The following is a 23174-nucleotide window of genomic DNA, read 5'->3' on the forward strand; positions in this document are numbered from 1 at the left end:
CGTTCCCCAGCTGGCAGCCTTCCTAGCTGGGTGCCACCCTCTTCTATGGTATCCTACAGTGGCTTGACCAAACTGGTTATTTAAAAACGTTTTCAACTTAATGCAAGCACACATTTTCTCCTGGAAATGTCTTTGCTTTTAAATAAAGTGTATTTTTTGCCTTTCTTTTATGCATTTCATATGGAACTTCTGTTGTTTGAAATGTGCTAAATAAATAAAGTTGCCTTGTCTTTATTTTTTGGTATGTCATTGAAATCCATATCAGCGTTCCCCCACTTTTTGTAACCCCCCCAAAAAAACATAATTTAGCCTCAATGATTGAGGTGAATGTACATTTAGTAGACGCTTTTATCCAAAGCGACTTACAATTATTCAAACATCGAGGGATGCAGCCATCAGGGGTTAAGTGTCTTGCTTAAGGACACTACAGCATGCTAGCAGGAGGAGCCTGGGATTGAAGCAGCAACCTTTAGATTACTAGATGACCAGCTCTACCGCCTGAGCTACCATCCCCGGGTTATGTAGCATTCCCTTGAAGTGGCAGCTGATATGCTTCAATTGATTGATACTGCTGTCATACTGTTTGCTTTCATTGAAATTAGTAACTCAACATGAACTCATTAAAAAAAACATTGAAACTATTTATTGAAGGGGGGTAGTTTGGTCACTGGCAGTGGCGGGCGTTCACACATCACATCGTATGTGACATTGCTGGACATGCAGCTGTTTAAAATGAGTCTCAATGTGTTGAATCTCTACAGCACTGCTGTTATGTAGTGCCATCATAGTCACTGAAAACCGCTTCAGCAACTGTCTGTATGCTTATGACATGATTTAGGGCAAACTCCAGTTGAAAAGTATAATTTGACATGAATCTACTGCAGCGCCGTCCATTTGTACGTATGAGAATTGCAACCACTATCTGACTTTAATCTTGGATAATTTCCGAAGGTTTTCTCATTGCAACTTTTTTCTTGTGAATTTATATTTATAATATTATTTTATATTTCACACAGGTACACAGCTTTCAAAGTGCAATAGCTATTTTCCTACAATGCTTTTTGACATGCAATTGATTGTGGTTTGTTATTGTTTTCCATGTTGATGACAGCAGATCATGTAAACAGGCTTTATTTTTTTAGGAACTGGTTCAGTGAAAATAAATTGAACTAGGTTCCGCCCTGTTATATCATACAGTGAGAGAAATCAATTAAATTAAAATACACATTTTAACTACCTTTTCTAAATATGAGTTGCCCATATATGTGTTTCTTATAGAACAAATTTATAAAAATATATAAAGTTATATATAATGTAACGAGCGTGTTACGGAGTGCTGGCTCAATAATCAAACAGGCAGTCAAAGTAAAAGTTTCAGTCTCAACCTTGTAGAGTCCTGGGTGTGGTGCTCTCTGTTATGGCCAGAAGGAGCCAGCGAGTAGGGACATGGAAACCTGTTACTGTATGGCTCAGCCTCCAAATAACTAATTTATTTTAAGTTTCTCTTTACGAAACGCAAATGTTTGGCCAATTGATGGAGCTGCATTCTCCACAGCACAGACCTTTTTAGGTTACTACTACTATTCACCACAGCAAACATAATTGATATATGGAACTTGTGGCCGCAATCAGCCCTGTAACTGAGGTGGTCAGTAACTGTTGATGTATTTTATAGATTCACACATCAAACAACAGTTTACTCGATTGCAGGTAATACATTTTTTTCAAATTGTACACAATATGTTATGATCTTAATTTTGAGCGTTATAAATTTGGTACATACATATTTTATATGTATAGATATATTTATAATAAGATAGGATAAGATAAACCTTTTTTCGTCCCAAAACAGGGAAATTTACAATATTCCAGCAGCAAAAACGGGACAGCAGAAAATAGAGAGCATATCAAGTACACACTATATACTGTATATACTGTATGTGTGTGTGATGTGTCCACCGGTGAGTGTAGGGGACCTGTCCCAATTTGTTTTGATGTATGAGGTCGGTATTATTTCTAAGTGCCTCGAAGCAGTGGAAAGGGCCCCAAAGCCAGCCCCAAGCTTCCCACACTGCAGCCACAGAAGACCCTCCAGTCCCCAGAGAAGCCAGAAGACCGTGGAGCAACAGCCACGCCCAGCCTCGAGGAGCATAAACCAGTCCCAGAATGCAACTTAACATGGGCATGTCAGGGTTTGCCCGGGTCCTACCAGCATCAGCCACTAGATGCCGCCAGTACTGCCTTTTCAAGGTTGCATCGTTTGGTCGTCCCTATTTAGACCCTGTCGTTTGTGTCCTCGGGCGCTCAGTCTTGAGTTTGTCTAACCTCATGACAACGCTCTTGTTCCAAGCTCCCGAGACTTCTTATTTGTTTTTGCCCAGTTTTTGTACTTGTTTTGGGTTCCTACCCAGCGGCTCAGTCTTGCTGTTAGGAGGTGTGCTGAGTGAACCCAGGTGCAGAGAACAAGGCAGAGGCGAGGTGGCAAAAATAGAGGTTTACTCAAAACAAGTACAAAAACTGGGCAAAAACAAATAAGAAGTCTCAGGAGCTTGGAACAAGAGCATTGTCATGAGGTTAGACAAACTCAAGACTGAGCGCCCGAGGACACAAACGACAGGGTCTAAATAGGGACGACCAAACGAGACACAGGTGAAACATATCATCTAATGAGGCAGGGTAATCAGGAACAGAAATAGGTGAAGCAGAGCAACCTTGAAAAGGCAGTACTGGCGGCATCTAGTGGCTGATGCTGGTAGGACCCGGGCGAACCCTGACAGGGCAGGGTTGCCAGGTCTCAGCCAAGACCAGGATATTCCTTAAAGGTAGCTAGGTTCAGTGACAAAATCTTGACTGCTCCAATATGGCGGATGCGCAGACGCATAAGGTGAGAGTTGACCACCGAGCCGATTGCTTTTTAGTAGAAGACTAGACACAGGTAGTAACTTGACTTTTACCACCAGTGTGGTAAAAATGGAAAAATTGCCAGTTTTCTATGCTTATTTTGGTGAGTAATGTAGCGTTAACTACTACCCACAGTTGGGTGTGTGCTGAGTGGCTGTGGGTTGCTGTGGCGCTTGGTGCCATGGCCATTGTGGGGTCCAGGGTCCCACGGGAGTGTTAGGGGGGCTGGGTGGTGGTGTCCATGTGTTGGTTTGAGGCGTGGTTGCGGGTTTGGGGCTCAGGTTGGGGGCTGGGGATGCCGGTTGCAGCTTTGGGTCTTGGCCCCGTGGTCGGCAGGTCGGAGAGCTACTGGGCTTACCCGCCGCATGGTGGGGCTTGCGTGTCCTTCTGCGACCCGTGGGGGGGGACCTTGTGCCGGGGCTGGTCGCTCTGGGTTGGTTGTCTCCGGGTACGGTAGGTGAGCATGCTTTGGTGTGGTCAGGTCCAGGGGGGGTCCGCATGGCTGCTGCCCGGCCTACTGCACCCCTACGCTGATCTGGTTGTGCTTTGTCTATCTCTCCCAGCCATAGAGCCCCGGTGAGACCAGGGAGACCCCCACATGCCCCAAAAGACCACAACATTGCCCGACTTAGGAAGACTCAAGTATTAATGGATGGAGTTGTGTCAGTCTTGAAAGTAGCCCATATTTTATTAAATGAATCAACATTGTTTTTGGATATTGCCAATAGTTTTTCCATTGAAATGTATTCTCTTAATAAATTTAACCATTGGGATATGGTGAGATTATCTCTGTTTTTCCAATTGAGTAATAAAATTTTCTTGCCAATTGTTTAGGCAATCAAAATGGGTTGGTGGTGTTTAAGTGGTTGGTCCACTGAGGAGAGGTCACCAAGGAGACATACAGACAGGGAGACTGGAATGCTATGACCCAGAAGGGTTCATAGCTTCTTGGTGATGTTGGTCCAGAATGCTAGGATAGGTGGGCAGAACCAGAAGGCATGGAAGTAGTCATCTCTGGGGTTGAGAGAAAACATCTTTATCCACAAAACCCTTTTTGCACATTTTGTGTTCTATGATATGAGCTCTGTGCAGAATCTTATATTGGATGAGTTGCATTTTGAAACTGCGGGTCAAAGAAAAGTTTTTGCAAATAAGCTTCCACATGTTGAAATCGTTTGGAACAGCAAGGTCTCTTTTCCATTCCATGGTAGGTAAAGATAAAATGTCATCTGTTTTTTATAAAAGTTTGTATATTCTGTAAAGGGGATTTTTTTAATTACCTAAGTAAGATGTTCAATCATCGTAAAATTATGTTCAACCATCGTAAGATGTTTAATCATTGGAGGTGGTTGTAGGATGTTGTTTGTCAAATTGATTTTAACATTAAGAGACTGCTGTAGTTGAAGGATTGAAGAAAGCTGTGGCCACCGATATAACACCTCTGGGCAAAGGTTGGGAAGGAAAACAGCAAATTGTTTTCAAAAATGTGTTCCAGATGAGTAATTCCTTGTCTTTTCCAAGACCTGGAGATTCTTGGTCTATTTTTAACCAGAAATGAGGTTGGTGCCAGATTGGGGTAAATTTGTTTGGTGATAGAGTGTGACCACTGAATTTAAGGATTCTCCACCAGGCTGACAGAGTCGTTGCGATGAATGGGTTTTTAAAGCAATTATGTTTCTTTGTTGATTCAGTAAGAAATGTGAGATCAGATATTGATAACTCTGGACATTCTGTTTGTTTAATGTCTCGCCATCCATGGCCCAATTGTTACTCTGGGTTTTACCTTTTAATTATAAATAGTGACCCATCGTAGAAAGCCCGCATTTCTAAAATCACCAGGAGCAGCCAAATAAGTTGCAAAAACATTTCTAGAAGAAAATTTTGATTTTTCCAGATTTGTGTTCCTTTGTGTTATTTTTTTATCTCTTTTGAAAGTATTTTCAAAACCGAGTTTGATATATAAATAGTAGATAAATGCAAAACCGTGGAGTAAAATATTCCTGTTAGATTACATGGGGAAACACAGTTCTCTTACCAAGACACTGAATAGCGCTGAACAATGCCGATCGATCGTTTCCTTTAAAGTGACCCTCCAGGTGAAGATCATTCCTCCATATTCCATGCGATGTGAAGTCACAATGTGAAACCGTTTTGATAGAGTTAAACCTTTAAATCATACTACTTTTACATACACATGGAGACGTCATTGTTGAGGGGGGGTGTGTACCAATGTGTACCACCGAAGAAGTCATGCTCACGTCACTTCCGTAAACAAGGCGAGGATCCTTCGGTTTCACTTGTCTGTGAAAACTTTCATCTCTGTATTGTTATGATTACGAGAAGCGGGTGGAGGAAGATCTAAATCATATCGGGGACCTTAATCTGACCAGAGCCATAGATCCAAGTCAGTGTTAGCAGCGAGTACTGGACCAAATTTACGCAATGATAGTCAGTTCTCCGATAGTGACGCTGAATCTGATAACGCCGTTATCCTGGACTTGTAGAACATTTTAAACAACGGATTTCAACCTGAATGTGGTGATGAAACTGAATTTTTCAAGAACTACCGGAGGAGGCCGACGATACGCCCATTGTTGTTACAACGGAAGCAGCTGATGACGTGATGAAGTCCATTGAGGTTGGTGATGCAGATTATGAACAAGCAGCAATGGACAAGATTCTCAAGTTTACCTGCAGATGCAGCCATGAGTGAAAAGAAAATGAAAAGAGGCCCCAAATATGCTCTTAGAGTGTAGCCGGGGTAGGGTTGCGGTTAGCCCACATTATAACTCGAACAACTTTGAAGATATTTGGCATTCGCACATTTCTATATTAAATGACACACCAAGGCTAATATATAGAGACTCATATTATTGATAGACTCTACATTTTGTTGAATTGTCCACACTTTTAAACTCCTGAATAATTCCACTTTTATAAAACATGTTTATTCGTGTTATTATTGTGTGTGGATGACGCTGTTCAACATTCCCTCAACACACAAGAACAATGCAGATATTGCCCCATTCAGCAGGGTGTCAAGTCTCCATTCAGCAGGGTATCAAGTAGCCATGTGAGGACTAGCCAGGCTGTGTTGGTCCTCCAACCATTTGCATTCTGGGAGCTGGCTGAATGAAGCCAAGTGTGGGGAAAACCCTTGTCCATTAACAAGTCATAGCTTTAGAAATCTTTGCTTGATTTGTACAAGTGACACCGTGTTTTGAGGCTCTGATGCTTCACTTTCAAATTATGTAAAAACAAAGCCACCAAATGTACCTCAAGTCTGCGATGGGTCACAATTGAAGATGGTTTGCTAAATAGTAGTATCTGACATTTGGGGCTGATACGCCTTGACAGATTTTTGTCTGTTTTTCTGTAGTGTTAGTTTAATCGTTTCTTGACGATTTAGATTATCGATTATTTGTCATGACCAGGGCTAGGAGAGACCCAAACGCATGACACGGGGAGACGGGAGGCAGACAAAGGATGTTTATTAGCCCACACGGTGGAGCTGGCCGGGGGGACCCGGTCAGGTAGGGATGGAGCAGGGCTGTGCAGGGATGATGATGACCGGGAGGAGGGGTCCAGGATCCGGGCTGGATGGAGAAGGACGGACAGCCTTGGTCGCCAAGTGGAGACAAGCAGGTAAACTGGGCTGGCTGGAGATGGACGGACAGACTGGGTCGACGAGAGGAGACAAGCCGGTAGGGGAAGACGAAACAAAGAGACATAGACTAGAGACTTGAAACAAGCACAATGAGCTAGGAACTTGGAACTAGGAATGGAGGCAGTAGCTGTACAACTCGGGGAAGCTAGTTGACGGTCTGGCAAAGAATGACTGGGAAGCTGGAGACTAAATACTGTGTGGAGTGATGCAGGTAATTAATCCCCGGTGTGTGCAATTGGCTCAAGGGGGAGCTGAGGCAAGAGCGGCCTATAGTGGTGCTGGGAGTCCGTGGGCCTAACATTATTGACTCTAGAGTATTAAACCAATATACTGTTGGTACGACTAGGGTCATTGAAAATAAATTGTTTATTTTTGGAAGTATATTCATTTTCACTGCTGCTATCCTCCCAATTAGTGAGATGGGTATGTTGTTCCATTGAGTGAGGTCTTCTTCAATGTATTTGAACAATGGAGTAAAGTTAAGGGTAAACAAATCAGACAGATTGGTGGATATATCAATACCAAGGTATCTAATGTTGCCCAATACTTAAAGAATGTTTCTGGGTTACAGCATTCCAGTCCTCCCCACTGAGTGTTAGGACTGTTGTTTTAGTCCAGTATATTGAATAGTCTGAGATAGCTGAGAATTTACATATAAGATTGAACACTTCCGATAGGGATTATATTGGGTTCAATAAGTACGACAAAATTTAGTCTGCATAGAAACTGATTCTGTGAACACAGTTTCCTGTTTTATGCCAATGATATTGCTGTTTTGATGGATGACCACTGCGAGGGGTTCAATAAAGATGGCAAATAGTAAAGGGGAGAGTGGACATCCTTGTCTTGTTCCGTGTTGTAGAGTGAAACGCTCTGAAGTCTAACCATTGGTGATGACAGAAGCAGGTGGTGAGTTGTACAGGATTCTGATCCATTGGATGAGTAACTCTCCAAAGCCAAAATTGTTGAGGGTGGAAAAGAGATACATCCAATTAACTCTGTCAAATGATTTTTTGGCATCTAAAGACGCAATAACATTATTTAAGTTGTTCCTTTGAGATATGCTGAACAGTTGAATAAACTGCACATATTGCTGGATAAGTGTTTGCCCTTGACAAAGCCTGTTTGGTCTGGGTGCATTATGAATTATGAATACTTTTTCAATTCTGTTGGTTAATGTTTTACTCATAATCATTAAATCGTTATCAATTAGGCTTATGGGTCTATAACTGGAGGTGAGGGTTGGGTCCTCATTGAATTTGAGCAAAACTGAAATGAGAGCAGTTTTCATGTGCAGACGGACACATAGTGGAGGTTGACATAATCTCTGTAACCATTCTGATCAATAATGGAGATACAAGTGGCCAGAAGAGTTTATAGAATTCCACTGGGTAGCCATCTGATCCAGGTCATTTATTGTTGGCATCGAGAAGAGAGCTTTCCTGAGTTCTTCTACAGTTAGGGATTGATCTAATGTGGTAGCCTGCTCTGGGGAAACTTTAGGGAGGTGTATATCATCAAAGAATAGGTTAATGTTTGATATATTTTATTCATTATCTGAGTGATGGTAGCTTAAAATAAAAGTCTCTGATTATGTTATTGATGTCTTGCATGTTGCATGTTATTGCCATGGGTGCATGTTATCCTACCCTGTGGATATTGTGGAGAAGTATTTTTCTTCTCTTTCACATTTCAATTGATTGGCAAGAAATTGACCTGGTTTGTCATTGAATTCAAAATAACTTGCTCTTATTTTTAGCTGTGCTGTCAGCATGCTGGGCATACAACAAAGAGCATTTGTATGCCATTGCATCTAGGACAGAGTTAGTCTACAAGTGGAGTTCAAGTTCTCATCCTGCACTGCAACTCTTTATAAATTCTTAAATCATCAAGAAATGCTGCAATAATTCTGTCCTGTGGATGACCAGAAGGATGACAAGAGCACAGTTTTTGGTTATAGAGAACCACCACCAACCCCCCATTTTGGAGAACGATTTATCATGTTTGGGTCTATAAACAACTGATCACTACTCCAAGAGGGGGAGCATCACCACGGGTAAGACAAATAAAAATAGAACCAAACAACATTTACACAAAAACATAAACATTGGATGACAACATGTATTGAAAAACATTTGTGGCAGATTCGCCACCATACACCACACAAGTGGCATTTTCAGGGACCTCTGGCACAGAGACACAGACAACGGGGGTTGATAACAACAGTTTATTGGAAAGATGAGGCTAGGTGGAATCAGCCAGGAGCAGATGGAACATGTCATGACACAGGGCTTCCATCCTGACTGAGTGTGTGGACAGGGTTTTTTAACCTGATGCTCATTAGCCCAACCGACGAGCATCAGGTGTGGCTACTTAAACCCTTGCACCACACAGTTAATAAGGTCCAGGAAAACTGGAACTACAACTGGTCACGTGGCCTCTTCCTGTCAAAGTTATGGCAGTATATCAGGGAGGAAAAGAGAGGGATGCAACCAGGAGGGTCCTCGGGTGCACTCAAAGCAGGTGTGGTGGTGTGTGCGTGTCTGTGTATGATGGGACCGCCTGTATGTGTATGTGTGTGCATACGTGTGTGTGTAAGGTGTCCACTGCTGAGTGTACATGACTTACCCCATTTGGTTGTGATGTATAAGGTCAGTGTTATGTTGTGGCGCCTCCAAGCAGCGGAAAGGGCCCTGAAGCCCCCCCCCCCCCCCCCCGGGCTCTGCAGCCGCGTAGACACCCTATGGCTGCAGGAAGTCCCCTTCCAGTATAATAACTGAGTCAGAGAATTCTAAGAGTTTTGAAAATAAATTGTGAAAGAAATTTGGGTTCTCCTCATTGGGGCCATAAATATCAGTTATGGTTAAGTTGATGTTACCGAAAATTCAGTTAATCATTATGTAACGCCCTTCTGTGTCCGATATTGTGGTTTTATTCTGATATGGGATATTTTATTGATCACACCTGTTTATTTAGAGTTGTATGATGCAGAAAACATCTGATTTACCCATTCAGGGTTATTATTATTTCAGCACCGAAGCGTTTTTCCATTAAATCCTGAATGAAACCCGGCAAGCCGGTGAACTGTCTCCAAACCCATGTCTCCCTCCGTCATTCCACCGAACCTGCGTAGCAAGCCGGCTACAGCACTCTATGCACAAGATAAATGAAAAGGTTCTGGCAGGACCAAGTGGCTGTATGGATGCTAATATTGATTGTGGGTATAAATATGGATATAGTTGGAATATTTCCATACAGGACTGTACTAAATAAATTCATATAAATATAAGGAGGTCAAGTTGTTGTTGTAGCTGCTGTCCAACACCTGCTGTAGACACAGTCCTTCTTCCACAGTCCACAGCCCTGGAGCATCAGTTCCGGGTCCATCTGAGAGTATGCTGACTTAAAGCTTCCAAACTTTACCTGACTTTGGATAAACTATACCTGATTTTTGCATTTTCAATTGTTGTACTGATATAGTGTATGGCTTGGCTACACAGCCCTATACACACCAAGCTGTAATGCACTGCCTGTTCTGACATCTTTCTATCATAGCCAGCATTCACTTTTTCACCAATTTGTCCAACAGTAGCTCTTCTGTAGGATCGGACCATCAATGAGTCTCTGGGCGCCCATGATCCTGTCACAGATTCACAGGTAGTCCTTGGACCATTTCTGGGAGGTACTAACCACTGCATACTTGGAACTCCCCCCAAGACCTGTCATGTTGGAGATGCTCTGACCTAGTCGTCTAGCCATCACAATTTGGCCCTGGTCAAAGTGGCTCAGATCCTTACACTTGTCCATTTTTTGTCCATTTCCTTGTCCTGCTTCCAACACATCAACTTCAAGAACTGGCTGTTCACTTGCTGCCTAATATATCCCACCCCTTGATAGGTGCCATTGAAACCGGATGAGCAATGTCATTCACTTCACCTGTCAGTGGTTTTAATGTTGTGGCTGGTGGTGTTTTTCCTAATGACACCAATAAGGTCTGAGATAAATAACCTATCACTAAAGAATTATATCTTTTCTTTCTCACCAGGAAATGCTCAGACCCATAGATATATTTAGTGCCATAGAAAGAACAACAATAGGGATCTACTCTATGTTGTGAAAGACACTACCAGCAGCGAACCCTCTGACGTCGGAATAGTCCTTGAGGGTGGGGTGGCACTTCAAAATCTCAACAATGTAGCGCTTGCATCTGCAATGTTGTTTGGACTCTTTTACGCCTTGAACATGCAGTACCCTACAAAGCTCCGCTGCACCTTTTGAAGCAATTCAAAAGATAATCATGGAGGTGGATGCGGTTGAACTGTCAAGAAAGGCTCAACGCTTGAAAACTAAGCTACACTAGTGAAGAGAGCTCAATGTTCGTGGCTTTTGGTTTGATTAGGACATATGACTGTTAGAAAACTCCTTTCGGTGTCTAAGCTCTTCATTTCAGGCTGAGTGCTGTTGTAGCCAGGTTTTTTTAGGACCATTCCAGTGATATTGATGTTTTAAACTTAATTGTTATTACGGTAAAAATCAACCGGCCCTTGGTGCTTCTTCTTTCATTAAAATATGTCTAGTTTATCAGCTTTACGTGCCATCTTTGGAACTTGGGTAAATTTATACAATAGCTATTCTGTACAATTCTTCACCTGTTTCACTTGTTTCACTGTTGTACTTGTACTTGAACATACTTTTATTAGGGAGGAAGGCAGAAATAATTGAATTACAGAACTTTATTTTTTCGTGTGTTTTTGAATGCAAGTAAAGTCTATGTGTGCGTGTGTGTGCGTGTCTGTGTGTGCGTGTATGTGTTTGTGTCGATGTTTTTGTTGGTGCGTGTGTTTGTTGTTGGCAATATACTGTGTGTGCGTTTGTGTGCGTGTGTGTGCGTGTGCGTGTGTGTGTGTGTGTGTGTGTGTGTGTGTGTGTGTGTGTGTGTGTGTGTGTGTGTGTGTGTGTGTGTGTGTGTGTGGCATATGTATGTGCTGGTGTGTCTTTGTCAGTGTCTTTATACTTTATATACTGTGTGTGTGTGTGTGTGTGTGTGTGTGTGTGTGTGTGTGTGTGTGTTTGAGTGTGTGTTTGAGTGTGTGCATGTGTATACACAGTATATACTATATATAATATATGTATAAGCACGTAGGTGTGTGTGTGTGTGTGTTTGTGTATATGTGTTGGTGTCTATATACTGTACAGTATATAATGTATGTGTGAGCATGTGTGTGTGTGTGTGTGTGTCTATGTGTGTGTGTTTGTGTGTGTGTGCGTGTGTGTGTGTGTGTGTGTCTATGTGTGTGTGTGTGTGTGTGTGTGTGTGTGTGTGTGTGTTTGTGTGTGTGCGTGTGTGTATGTCTTGCAACACAGGAACTAGCTCAGCTGCAGCACGTCATGTGATATGCATTGGTGCATTACTGATGCCGTTTGGCCCAAGCCCTCAGATTGCTGAGTGTGGTGGATGGGGTGACTTAAGTAGCCACACCTAATGCTCATTGGTTGGGCTAACTTGGTTCTAACTCAGAAGAGTGATACAGTATGCAGTACAGTATGCTACATACAGTACAGTATGACAGTGGAGCCTATGTGAGTCTCTCAGTGAGGACCCCTGGTGAGTTCAGCGTTGACAGTTCTTATGGCTTGCGGGAAGAAACTTTGTCTTAGTCTCTCTTTTTTCACTGTGTGGCTGCGGAAGCACTTGCCTGACCACAGCATCTAGAAGAGTCCGTTGTTGGGGTGGTGAGGATCCTTCATAATCCTGCGGGCTCTGCTACTACACCTCCTGGTGTATAAGTCCTGCAGGGAGGGGAGGGTAGTTCCGGTGATACGTTTGGCTGAACGCACCACCCTCTGCAGGGCCCGCCTGTCTTGGACAGTACAGTTCCCAAACCAGGCAACGATGTTGCCTGTCAGGATGCTCACCACTGCTCCAGAGTAGAAGGACTTGAGGATCCTCACCGAGACCGGGAATTTCTTCTGCGGTGAGGTGGTAAAGACGCTTTCTCGCATTTCTCAAGAGAGTGTCTGTGTGTAAAGTCCATGTTAAGTCCTCAGTGATGTGGACTCTCAGGTACTTGAATCTGCTCACCCTGTGGACAGAATTTATCACCAATGGCGCATGCGTCCTCAGTTGTCATCCTCTCCTAAAGTCCACAATCAGCTCATTAGTTTGCTGACATTCAGGAGGAGGCTGTTGTCCTGGCACTAGAGTGACAGGTCAGTCACCCTTGTGGTAGGCCTTCTAATCATGGTCAGTGATCAGGCCCACCGCAACGGTGTCGTCAGCAAACTTGATGATGGTGTTGGAGCTGGACCTGGCCACACAGTCATGTGTATACAGGGAGTACAGTAAGGGGCTGAGGATGCCCTGGAGGGAGCCCTGGGGGGATTCTGTGTTCAGAGTGAGGGAGCTGGACATGTGCCTCCCCACGCTAACCACCTGGGACCTGGCTGTGAGGAAGTCCAGGATCAAGGCACACAGCGGAGTGTTCAGTCCTCGCTCCCACAGCTCGCCAGCCAGTCTGGTGGGGACTATGGTATTGAAAGCTGAACTGTAATCGATGAACAGCAATCTCACATAGGGCCCCATCCGGCCATCCAGGTACGTGTGCGTGGTGTGCAATACCTGGGAGACCCCGTCATCCGTGGAGCTGTTCTGCCGGTACGCAAACTGCAGCAGGTCCAATGTGTGGGGGAGGGAGGCACAGATGAAATCCTTAATCAGCCTCTCTAAATACTTCATGACCACTGAAGTGAAGGCCACTGGACGGTAGTCATTCAGGCAAGCTGGAGACGCGATCTTTGGGACAGGAACGATGGAGGATCTCTTAAAGCAGAACGGGACCATTTCCTGATTTCCTGGTGTTCACCCGTGTTAGAGCCCTCCTGACGTCATGCTCAGACACTGAGAGTGCTTGCTCATCCCCAGCGGTGTAACTCCAATTAGCTGGCGAGCTAGCGGTGCTGTTGCCAGATTGCGTTGGCTAGTGAGGCATCCACACTTGTGGCTGGGGAGGAGCTGCTTGCAGTTCATAATAGTCCGTAGCCACTGCCACAAGCCTCTGGTGTCCTGTTGCTCCATCTGTAGCTCCACTGTGTTTCTGTACGTCCGTTTGGTGTCATTCACTGCCCTCCCCAGATTGTACGATTATCCATTTTCCCGGATATAAGACCTTCGTTATAAGCGAACGTGCGAGCATTCAGAGTGCAGTGGATGGACTTATCGACTCTGCTAACGTAGCTATGAGGTTCACCGGTACCTCCGTAAACTCGCTGACGTCACTGGAACTTGATTGGAACATGTCCATGTCTACGTCAGTGAGAGCATCCTGAAGCGCGGCCTCTGATTGGTCTGACCAACGCTTTATGTCCATCGTCACCACTGGTTCACGAACGATGCATGGCTTGTAAACGGGCACCAGCGAAATCATGGAGTGATCCGATTTCCCGAAAGCAGTGAGTGAGACGGTCTTGTTTTCCGTTCTTGGTGGCACACATGATGTGTTGATAGAAATTAGGGAGAACTTTTTTTAAGGTTTGCCTTGTTAAAGTACCCAGTCACCACCACAGCCGCGTCGGGATGTTCATTCTGAAGTCGGCACAACACATCATATAGGTCCAATAGTGCTGTGTCGTTGTCCGGTTGCGGTGGAATACAGTAAAAACGGCTGTGATGATGATCGTGCTGAATTCCCAAGGTAGGTAGAATGGACGGCATGAGATGATCAGCTGTTCCAGGTTTGGTGAGCAGGAGCGGGAGAGAGTTTTGATGTTGTTGGGGTTACACCAGTGGCTGTCTATCATGAGGCAGACGGCTCCACCCTTAGATTTCCCCGACTCCTCTGACCTCTCGGCGCGAAACATGGAGAAGGACTCAGCTGCACATATGGCGTGGTCCGGCACCAGCGGGTTCAGCCATGTCTCCGTCAGGCAGAGGACGCGACAGTTTCTTGTATCCACGCAACATGCTTGTGGCACAGTGGCACAGTGTGTTGGCACTGCTGCCTCACAACAAAAGGTCCTGGGTTCGATTCCACGTGGGGCGCTGTTGGCACCATGCTCCGGCAGGTTATCTCCTAAATAGGAGGCTGTGTGGAGTTTGCATGTTCTCCCTGTGTTAACATAGGGTTTCCTCCATCTAACATCAGTAAGGACCCCCATTAAAAACATGCACACATCATTGTCTGACCAGCGATGGGCAGGTGCATGTCAACAAATGCTGTGTCATGTGACAAATAAGGATTCTTCTTATCCCATTGGAATTTTATCCTGGCTCAAGCTCATCCATCTTGTTCTCCAGAGACTGAACATTTGCAAGAAGGATGCTTGGCAGAGGTGGATGGTAAAGTTGTGTCCTTATTCTGACCAGAAAGCCGTCTCATTTACCACAGTGCTTACTCTGTGGGCCCACCCGTGGAACAGCGACTCCATTGTTGTTGCTGTTGTTGTTGAGAGCGTTGGCGTGTAAAATCTCCGGCGACCACTCTTGATCTGCAGATAAAAAGTCCAAAAAATGTTCTTTCAGGGAAATGTTTATATCCACGAATGCATCGTGGCAGTAGGAGATCACTGCCAATGATTTATTGGCGGACATAGTGATAAAAAAAAGTAAAAGAATACTATAATGTGTGTAGTCGACACGGAGCAGGCAGCTGCAAGGGGCAGCGCTACGATTTTTCATCAAAGTTTTATGATGTGAAATATGATTCTTTAATTTGATTATTTTACATGGATACATTTATTCAATGATAGTGCACAAAACACATCTAAGATCTAACACAAAACATTTAACCAACATCAAATATTCTCAACTGGTTTCACGACCCTCGTATCACTGGCCTACATGCCAATGCTAACACTAGCTAGTGGTGGCACCTGGTGGCGCTACATGGAAACTACAGTGGTAGACTGGAAGAGTTGAATGTGGACATTGATATCAAAATCCTCAAAGTCCAATTAGGTGTTGCATTACACGATTAATGTCAAATGTCAAATTTACATTTAATAGCTTAGTCATACGTAGGAGAATGGTTTTCTACATTAATGAATTGTTAGATATGTCACTGTGGACTACTTTTATTATCAGAAGTTCTTAAACTTGACATACAAGCTATTAAATCATTTCCAGTTCAATATTCTGTGACAATGTCAAAAAGCACTGCACCAAGGCATTTCCCATCATGGGCAGGAGGTAGTGCAGCAGGCAGAGCAGCAGCTGGAAGCCGTGTAGTAGGATGGTGTTGCTGGTCTTCTTCACATCGGTGTTCTCCGCTTTGGCCACAAACAGGTTGTTGAAGTACACCTAGACTAGATTGAGCATGATTATGAGCAGGAAGAACATGGAGGTGACGATGCGCTTCTTATTCATCACAGTGTCCAAAAACAGGCTGGTCCTATTTCAGAAGATTGTGGAGTAGAATCCACTCCACAACTCGATGGGCATAGTCGCCAGCAGAATGGCATCTGGCGGCTTCAGGAACGTGTCCACCAGTCAGATCAGCGCAATGACCATGTGTGCTCTCCTCACCGTGCAGATCTGGGCGTGGCGCAATGGCTAGCAGATGGCGACATAGCACTTGATAGCCATGAAGACCAAGGTGAAGGCCATATTGAGCATGACCAGGATTAAGTTGCAGAGGAGGACGCAGCAGAGGGAGACGTTGATGTGATATAAGATGTAGCTGAGGAGGAAAGTGAGGCTGCTGAGGATCAGCAGGATGCTGTCGTTTATCACCATGTGTATGAAGAGGAAGTAGCGGGGATTCAGGTTAAAGACCTGGGAAATCGAGGAAGTGGAATGAAGGTCTGATGAGCCTAAAATTTTGAAATTTTCTGAAAAACCTGCTGTGCTACTGTGTTAAACTCCGGAAAGTCTGTTTATAATGGTAAGGAATCCATTATTGTCCAACATCGAGTCAAAGGAAGAATTTCTGCAGATTTTACATGATGCGTCTGCTATCTGTCTGCTAGAGTTTGAAATTGAAACAATCAGTTTATTTCTCCTGCACATACCTGTAGCAAAAAGCAACAAAATGATCAATGTGATTCTTTTTTAATTGATTCTATATACACTACATAGCAAGAAGTACGTGGTTTGCTGTTCTAATTAATGGGTTTGGCTTTTTCCCCAGTTTGTTCTGCTGAAGTATTCAGATATATAGTACCTCGGCACTAATATTAAGGGATAGCTTTTCTTAGAAAGGGTTCCGCAAAACAGCCTCTGGATGGGTTGCAATGGTAACTTTACACATCAGGTCCTTGGCCAGGTACGTCCTAAAGGTCTTGTCTCGCAGGCCATAGATGATGGGGCTGATGAATCGCGGAAGAACCTGGATGATGATGTAGCAAGCAAAGAGTGAGTCTGTGTAGTTTTCAGGGAACAGGAACCCTAGAAGCTGCTTCATCAGCGGGGCCACGTATGTGGACATGCACAGCAGCAGCTGGATCCCGTGCAGCATGACCGTGTTCATGGCCTTCTTGGAGTTCTTGGCATCAGTGTTGGCTGCCCGGGCCGTGATCATGATGCGGAAGTAGGCGAACAAGATGGTGAGCCAAACCACAACCAAGAAGACCACGTAGGAGACTTTCCTCTTCTTGATGAGGTGCGGATTCCGGAGCATTTTCTCCTGCATACAGAAGATCCTGGAGTGGAAGAAGTCCAGTGGCTCAATGGCCAGAGAGATGAAGAGGTCGGGCATCACGGACACTGTGCTGGTGGCCCAGATCAGCCCGATTAGCAGGTAGGTGCGGCGCACAGTGCAGATCTGGAGGTGGCGCAGCGGGAGGCACACGGCCACGTAGCACTCTGCCACCATGCAGGCCAGGTTGAGCGGGGTGTTCCCTGTGGTGAAGAGCGCCAACAGGATGAAGAAGCAGCACAGGGACACGTTGATGCTGTGCAGGGTGTAGCTGAGGAGGAAGAGGGCGATGGTGAGTGCAAGCTGGATCGTGTCGTTGATCACCAGGTGGATGAAGAGGATGTAGCGAGGGTTGGTGTTGAAGATCTGTAGGGAATGATGGGATGGAGAAGGGCGGAGGGGTGAAGAGATGAATGGAGGATGAATGAAATGCCAGACAGGAGAGACAACTGCAGACATGGACGAGTCCCGACCTCTCAAACTCCACAAAAAAAACAAAAGAACAAAAAAAAAAAAATCTGCAGAGCTAAAAGTGAAATTGTTTACTGACTGGATAAGGGTTAAGATCAGGAATGAAATGAGTGTCACCAACTGTCATAATAATAACAGCTAATCACATGTTGCCTAAAGAAAACAACAGCACCATTTGGAGAAGTTCCTCATAAAAATTTTTAAATCAACTTCTGAAACCGGTGAATGTTAAGATAGGAGATAAAATAAGGACAATGTGACAGAGAAAGAACATTGCACAGTTATTTTTTTATGTTATCCTTACTGAGTTTGAAGTGTTATGTTCCTGAACTTAAATTGTGCAATTTCATTTGTGGAGCAGTGGATTTGGCTCAGTCCCATAGTGCCCTTCTCTCTGTGACCCTCCAGTGACGTACATGGCGTGTGATGTTCTTTGGAAGAAAAAAACACAGCATGACTTCTTGAGGCATGAAGTTAATGTTGTCATATCCTATAATACAGTAAGTGTACATATATAGACTAAATACTCCAGCACTGAATTTATGAAATATAAAATCTAGCTGTCTAGCTTCTCTACACCAATCAGCCACAACATTAAAACCACTGACAGGTGAAGTGAATAACATTGATCATCTGGTTCCAATGGCACCTGTCAAGGGTTGGGATATATTAGGCAGCAAGTGAACAGTCATTTCTTGAAGTTAATGTGTTGGAAGGAGGAAAAATGGGCAAGCGTAATGATCTGAGCCACTTTAACAAGGACCAAATTGTTATGGCTAGACGACTGGGTCAGAGCATCCCCAAAACATCAGGTCTTGTGGGGTGTTCCCAGTATGCAGTGGTTAGTACCTACCAAAAGTGGTCCAAGGAAGGACATCAGGTGAACCAGCGACAGGGTCCTGGGGCCCGAGGACTCATTGCCCTGCATGGGGATCGAAGTCTAGTCCGTCTGGTCTGAACCCACAGAAGAGCTACTATAGCAAAAATTTGTAAAAAAAGTCATTGTCCGAACACACAGTGCATCGCAGCTTGCTGCCTTTGGGACTGGTCAGAGTGTCCATTCTGACCCCTGTCCACCGCCAAAAGCACCTACAATTGGCACCTGAAATGGAAGAAGGTGGCCAGGTCTGTGAATCACAGAATCGACATCATGTGGATGGCTGGGGTAGGTACTGATCCGACGGAGCATCTGTGGATTGTGCTAGAACAACAGGCCCGATCCAAGGGGGCCCCACCTCGCAACTTTTAGGACTTAAAGGATCTGCTGCGAACGTCTTGGTGCCAGATACCACAGGACACCTTCCGAGGTCTTGTGGAGTCCATGCCATGACAGGTCACATCTGTTTAGGCAGAATGAGGGGGAGCTACACAATATTAGTAGTTATTAGTGGTGGTTTTAATGTTGTGCCTGAACGAGTAATATCATAACAATAGTTGAGGAATTTGGGGTTCTTCAGGATGCAGATGAGGGAAATACAAGCTGTATATACAGTATAACACAACACAGATTATAAATAAAGGTGATTGTTGGTGAAATCTTCTTTAAGGGTCAAGCTTAAGGAATGTCACATCAAACACATTTGCCACAAAAAATCTCCTGAATTTAAAATAATAAACATGACTGTTTGTTAACGCTTTACCAAAAACCTTGGTTTGGCTATTTCAAATTTAAAATCAAGTTTATTTAAGAGGGAGAGGTTAAGGCCTTCATTCCTCTCCACGGGATTGAAGGTGCCGGGGGGAAGCCAAACCTGGTGCTTGCGGAAGGTGTGGATGAGGTTTGCATTGATGAAGTTGATGGAAATGCCCAAAGCAACGACGATCACGTTCTTGGTCACAGCTTTGGTGAAGGAGTCTCGGTACTGAACCACCAGCGTCACATTGGCCGAGGAGATGTTCATCGCTGGTAGATGGATGTCACGCTGAAGAATAAAACACAAAACAATGGATTTGGTCTCCGAGAAGAATGAGGAAGTTATCCAGGGAACATGAGAAATCCCAGTCGGAAGGATGGATGGAGGAAAAAGAAAGTCCACAAGTTGGTTCTTATCTCACAATTTAGCAGTTTTATAGGTTGATAAATACTGATGCATGTATGAAACAGGAATGTTGTTCTTCTTTTTCCCACAAATTTACAATTCAATTAAAGTAGTATCAATACTACATGGAGAGAAGAAAAGTAAATCTCTGAATCAATCACCAGTTTTCAATGTAACAACTTCAAAACCAGCATGGAAGGCAATGATATATGAATCCTAAAAATCCAAATAATCCCATATATTTTTCAGCTTGCAGTTGAAACAGCTTCTTTAATTGCTTTTTCATGTTTTCATTTAGCGAATATTCGGTGAAGAGTCTGCCATCACCCTTGCAAATCAGCAGTTGGCAGATCTGGAGGGGAAATATCCTGTTTGAAGAACTGAACTGATTTAAGATCAAATCTTCCCTGCATCCAATGCTCATCTGCTTCTAGTGATGAGGGCAGTTAACATGTTAAATGCATCATGCCTGATAAAAAAGCGAACCAAAAACACTAAAAATCAAGAAACACAAACAATGGAATTGTTGCTCAGATTCGACATGACGGTTTTTAGTACAACACAAAATGTGTATCAATCCATTTCAAGCCTCTGTCATTGTCCCTGTATTACAGCACTGCATTCAGATAAGCTGGAATGATGCTTTGTGGTGAGTAGAAGCAGGACATGAATAGAGAATGTTCTTACCTTTACCTTACCTTGGATGATACAATGACATGAAGGCCAGCATGAACCAGCAATGTTCTGCAATGTCCACTAGAGACTTATATATGCAGTGGCTGGTGTGACGCCCACATGGGGGCAAGTGGCGTCAGAGTCTGATTCAGAAGTGAAGCCTGCAGAGGTCTGATGTCCTCTAGTGGCTGGTTTCAGAACAGGTATCAACCCAACCCAATCTCAAGTAAGTCAGTGGAGATCAGAACAAACACTGGCATTAAACAGCATGCAGGGTTTGCGTAGCCGCCGCCCGGCCTATTGGGCGGGCGGCGGCTAGTTGATCTAGTTGTGCTTTGCCTTTCTCTCCCTGTGCCAGAACTCAAACTCCGTACATACACCACACAGGGTTTGCAGGATGGGTAGGGTGTGAGCCATGTGGGTAGGGATGTGGCGGGCATTTGCCATCTTGCCCTTCATGCTCCTGCCCTGTCGTGCTTCATGTCTGTCCTGCAACTTTTATACCACTTAGATTAGCATACATTCATACCCACACATATGTGTGGGGGTGTCCTGGTGGGCAGTATCTGGCACCAAGATGTGAGATGGCAGATCCTTTAAGTCCTGGAAGTTGTGAGGTGGTTCCCCTATGGATCATGCTTGTTGTTCCAGCACATCCCACAGATGCTCCATCGATTGGACCCTAACCCCAGCCATCCACATTATGGAGAAGAAAATGTGATTCATCAATCCAGGCCTCCTTCTTCCATTGCTCTATGGTCCAGTTCTGACGCTCACATTGTAGGCATTTTCAACAGCACTCTGACCGCCTTGTGGCTACACAGCCCCATACGCAGTAAGCTACAATGCGCTGCGTGTTCTGACACCTTTCTGTCAAAGCTGCATTAACTTTTTCAGCATTTTTCCAACAGCAGCTCTTCTGTGGGATCGGACCAGACAGGCTAGACTTCGCTCCCCACGTGCATCAATGAGCCTTGGGCGCCCATGACTCTGTCGTCAGTTCACTGGTTGTCCTTCCTTTGACCACTTTTGGTTGGTACTAACCACTGCATACCAGGAACACCCCACAAGACCTGATGTTTTGGAGATGCTCTGACCCAGTCGTCTAGCCATCACAATTTGGTCCTTGTCAAAGTGGCTCAGATCTTTACACTTGTCAATTTTTCCTGCTTCCAACACATCAACTTCAAGAACTGCCTGTTCACTTGCTGCCTCATATCCCATCCTTTGACAGGTTCCAATGGAACCCGATGATCAATGTTATTCACTTCACCTGTCAGTGGTTTTAATGTTGTGGCTGATTGGTGTCGAAAATCTAGACAGCGAGATTTAATATTTTATCAATTCAGTGCTGGAATATTTAGTCTATCTAGGTACTATAGGATATGACAACGCTAACTTTATGGTCAAGACCTCATGCTATATTTTGTTTTTTTCCAAAGAACATCACACGCCATGTCCGTCACTGGAGGGTCACAGAGAGAGGGGCACTATGGGACTGAGCCAAATCCACGGCTCCACAAATGAAATCGAACAATTTAAATTCAGGAACATAACACTTGAAACGCAGTTTGGATAACATTAAAAAATAACTGTGCAACGTTCTTTCTCTAGTACACTGTCCTTATTTTATCTCCTATCTTAACATTAAACGGTTTCAGAAGTTGATTCTATTTTCTATGAGGAACTTCTTCAAATGGTGCTGTTGTTTTTTTATGCGCTAGTTAGAGCCAAAGTCACAGATCATGTGATACGTTTATATCATTATGAAGGTTTGTGACACCAATATCATTCCTGATCTTAACCCTTAACCTGTCAGTAAACAAAGTCATTTTTAGCGAAGCAGATGTTCCGTTTTGTAATGTTTCTCATTTATTTTGGGGGATTTTAGTTGGTTGGGGCTCGTCCATGTCTGCAGTTGTCTCTTCTGTCCGGCCTTGCATTCATCCTCCATTCATCTCCCCATCCCTCCACCCTTCTCCCTCGGTTCAGTCGGATCGGCTCCGAGTTGCAATTGAAATTCTGACAGCAATTATTACATTCTGTCACAGTAATTCATTGCGGTGGAGTGCAAAATAACCACAAATTTAGCAACATTCATTCTAAAATAAATACATGGATCTTTTTTGCCTTGGATTTTCATTTAATCAGTAATTATTTTCAGTTCATGACTCGAAGAGTCATTCTCTTTGGCTGAGTGATTCCTGAGTCATTTAAGAGATGTGTTTACTACATATGAATCATTTGAGTGTCTTGCATCACTAATTATGATGAGGCCACAATGGTATTGTAGTTTCTTGATAAATTTGATGTGTTGATTTCAAGATTCAAGATTCAAGATTTGTATTCGTCACTTAGATATACATACTTTCATACATATATGCAGTGAAATGTAATGCAACACACCCGGTGATGACACACAATATGTCCTAGGAAAAATTTCTAATAGCCCAACTAACTGACTCCTAAAACGTAATACAGTAAGTAGAATACTTATAGAATAAAATAAAAATATATAGAATAAAATAAAATAAAATAAAAATAAAATGAAATAAAATGGAATAGATAGAGGGAATATGCTTATGTATATGGAATAGGCAATTATGTATATACAGCTTTGTGCATTAAAGTGGCATGTGAATAAAGTGAGGTAGTGTTTGGGATAATACAGCACAGTATACAACAGTACGGCGCAGCAATACGGCATCACGAACAACCCTGAACAGTGACACAGTATGCGGTACAGTATGCTACATACAGTACAGAAGGTAGTGGAGCCTATGTGTATGG

The 23174-nt window shown here is 43.9% G+C and overlaps 1 protein-coding gene across 1 annotated transcript in view; it reads right to left on the reverse strand.

Annotated features, from left to right (window-relative positions):
* The window catches only part of LOC307230642 (odorant receptor 131-2-like), a gene marked incomplete at both ends in the record, with an annotated part of 47405 nt that extends 27834 nt beyond the window's left edge, over positions 1 to 19571 (reverse strand). The window contains 4 exons of the mRNA XM_080001078.1: positions 15726 to 15863; positions 16131 to 16337; positions 16804 to 17565; positions 19422 to 19571. Of these exons, the coding sequence (XP_079857204.1) occupies positions 15726 to 15863; positions 16131 to 16337; positions 16804 to 17565; positions 19422 to 19571 (1257 nt within the window). The remainder of the gene's footprint in view (positions 1 to 15725; positions 15864 to 16130; positions 16338 to 16803; positions 17566 to 19421) is intronic.
* Positions 19572 to 23174: the final 3603 nt, after the last annotated feature.

Source organism: Zeus faber (assembly GCF_960531495.2).
Source record: "Zeus faber genome assembly, chromosome: 5".
Classification (NCBI taxonomy): domain Eukaryota; kingdom Metazoa; phylum Chordata; class Actinopteri; order Zeiformes; family Zeidae; genus Zeus; species Zeus faber.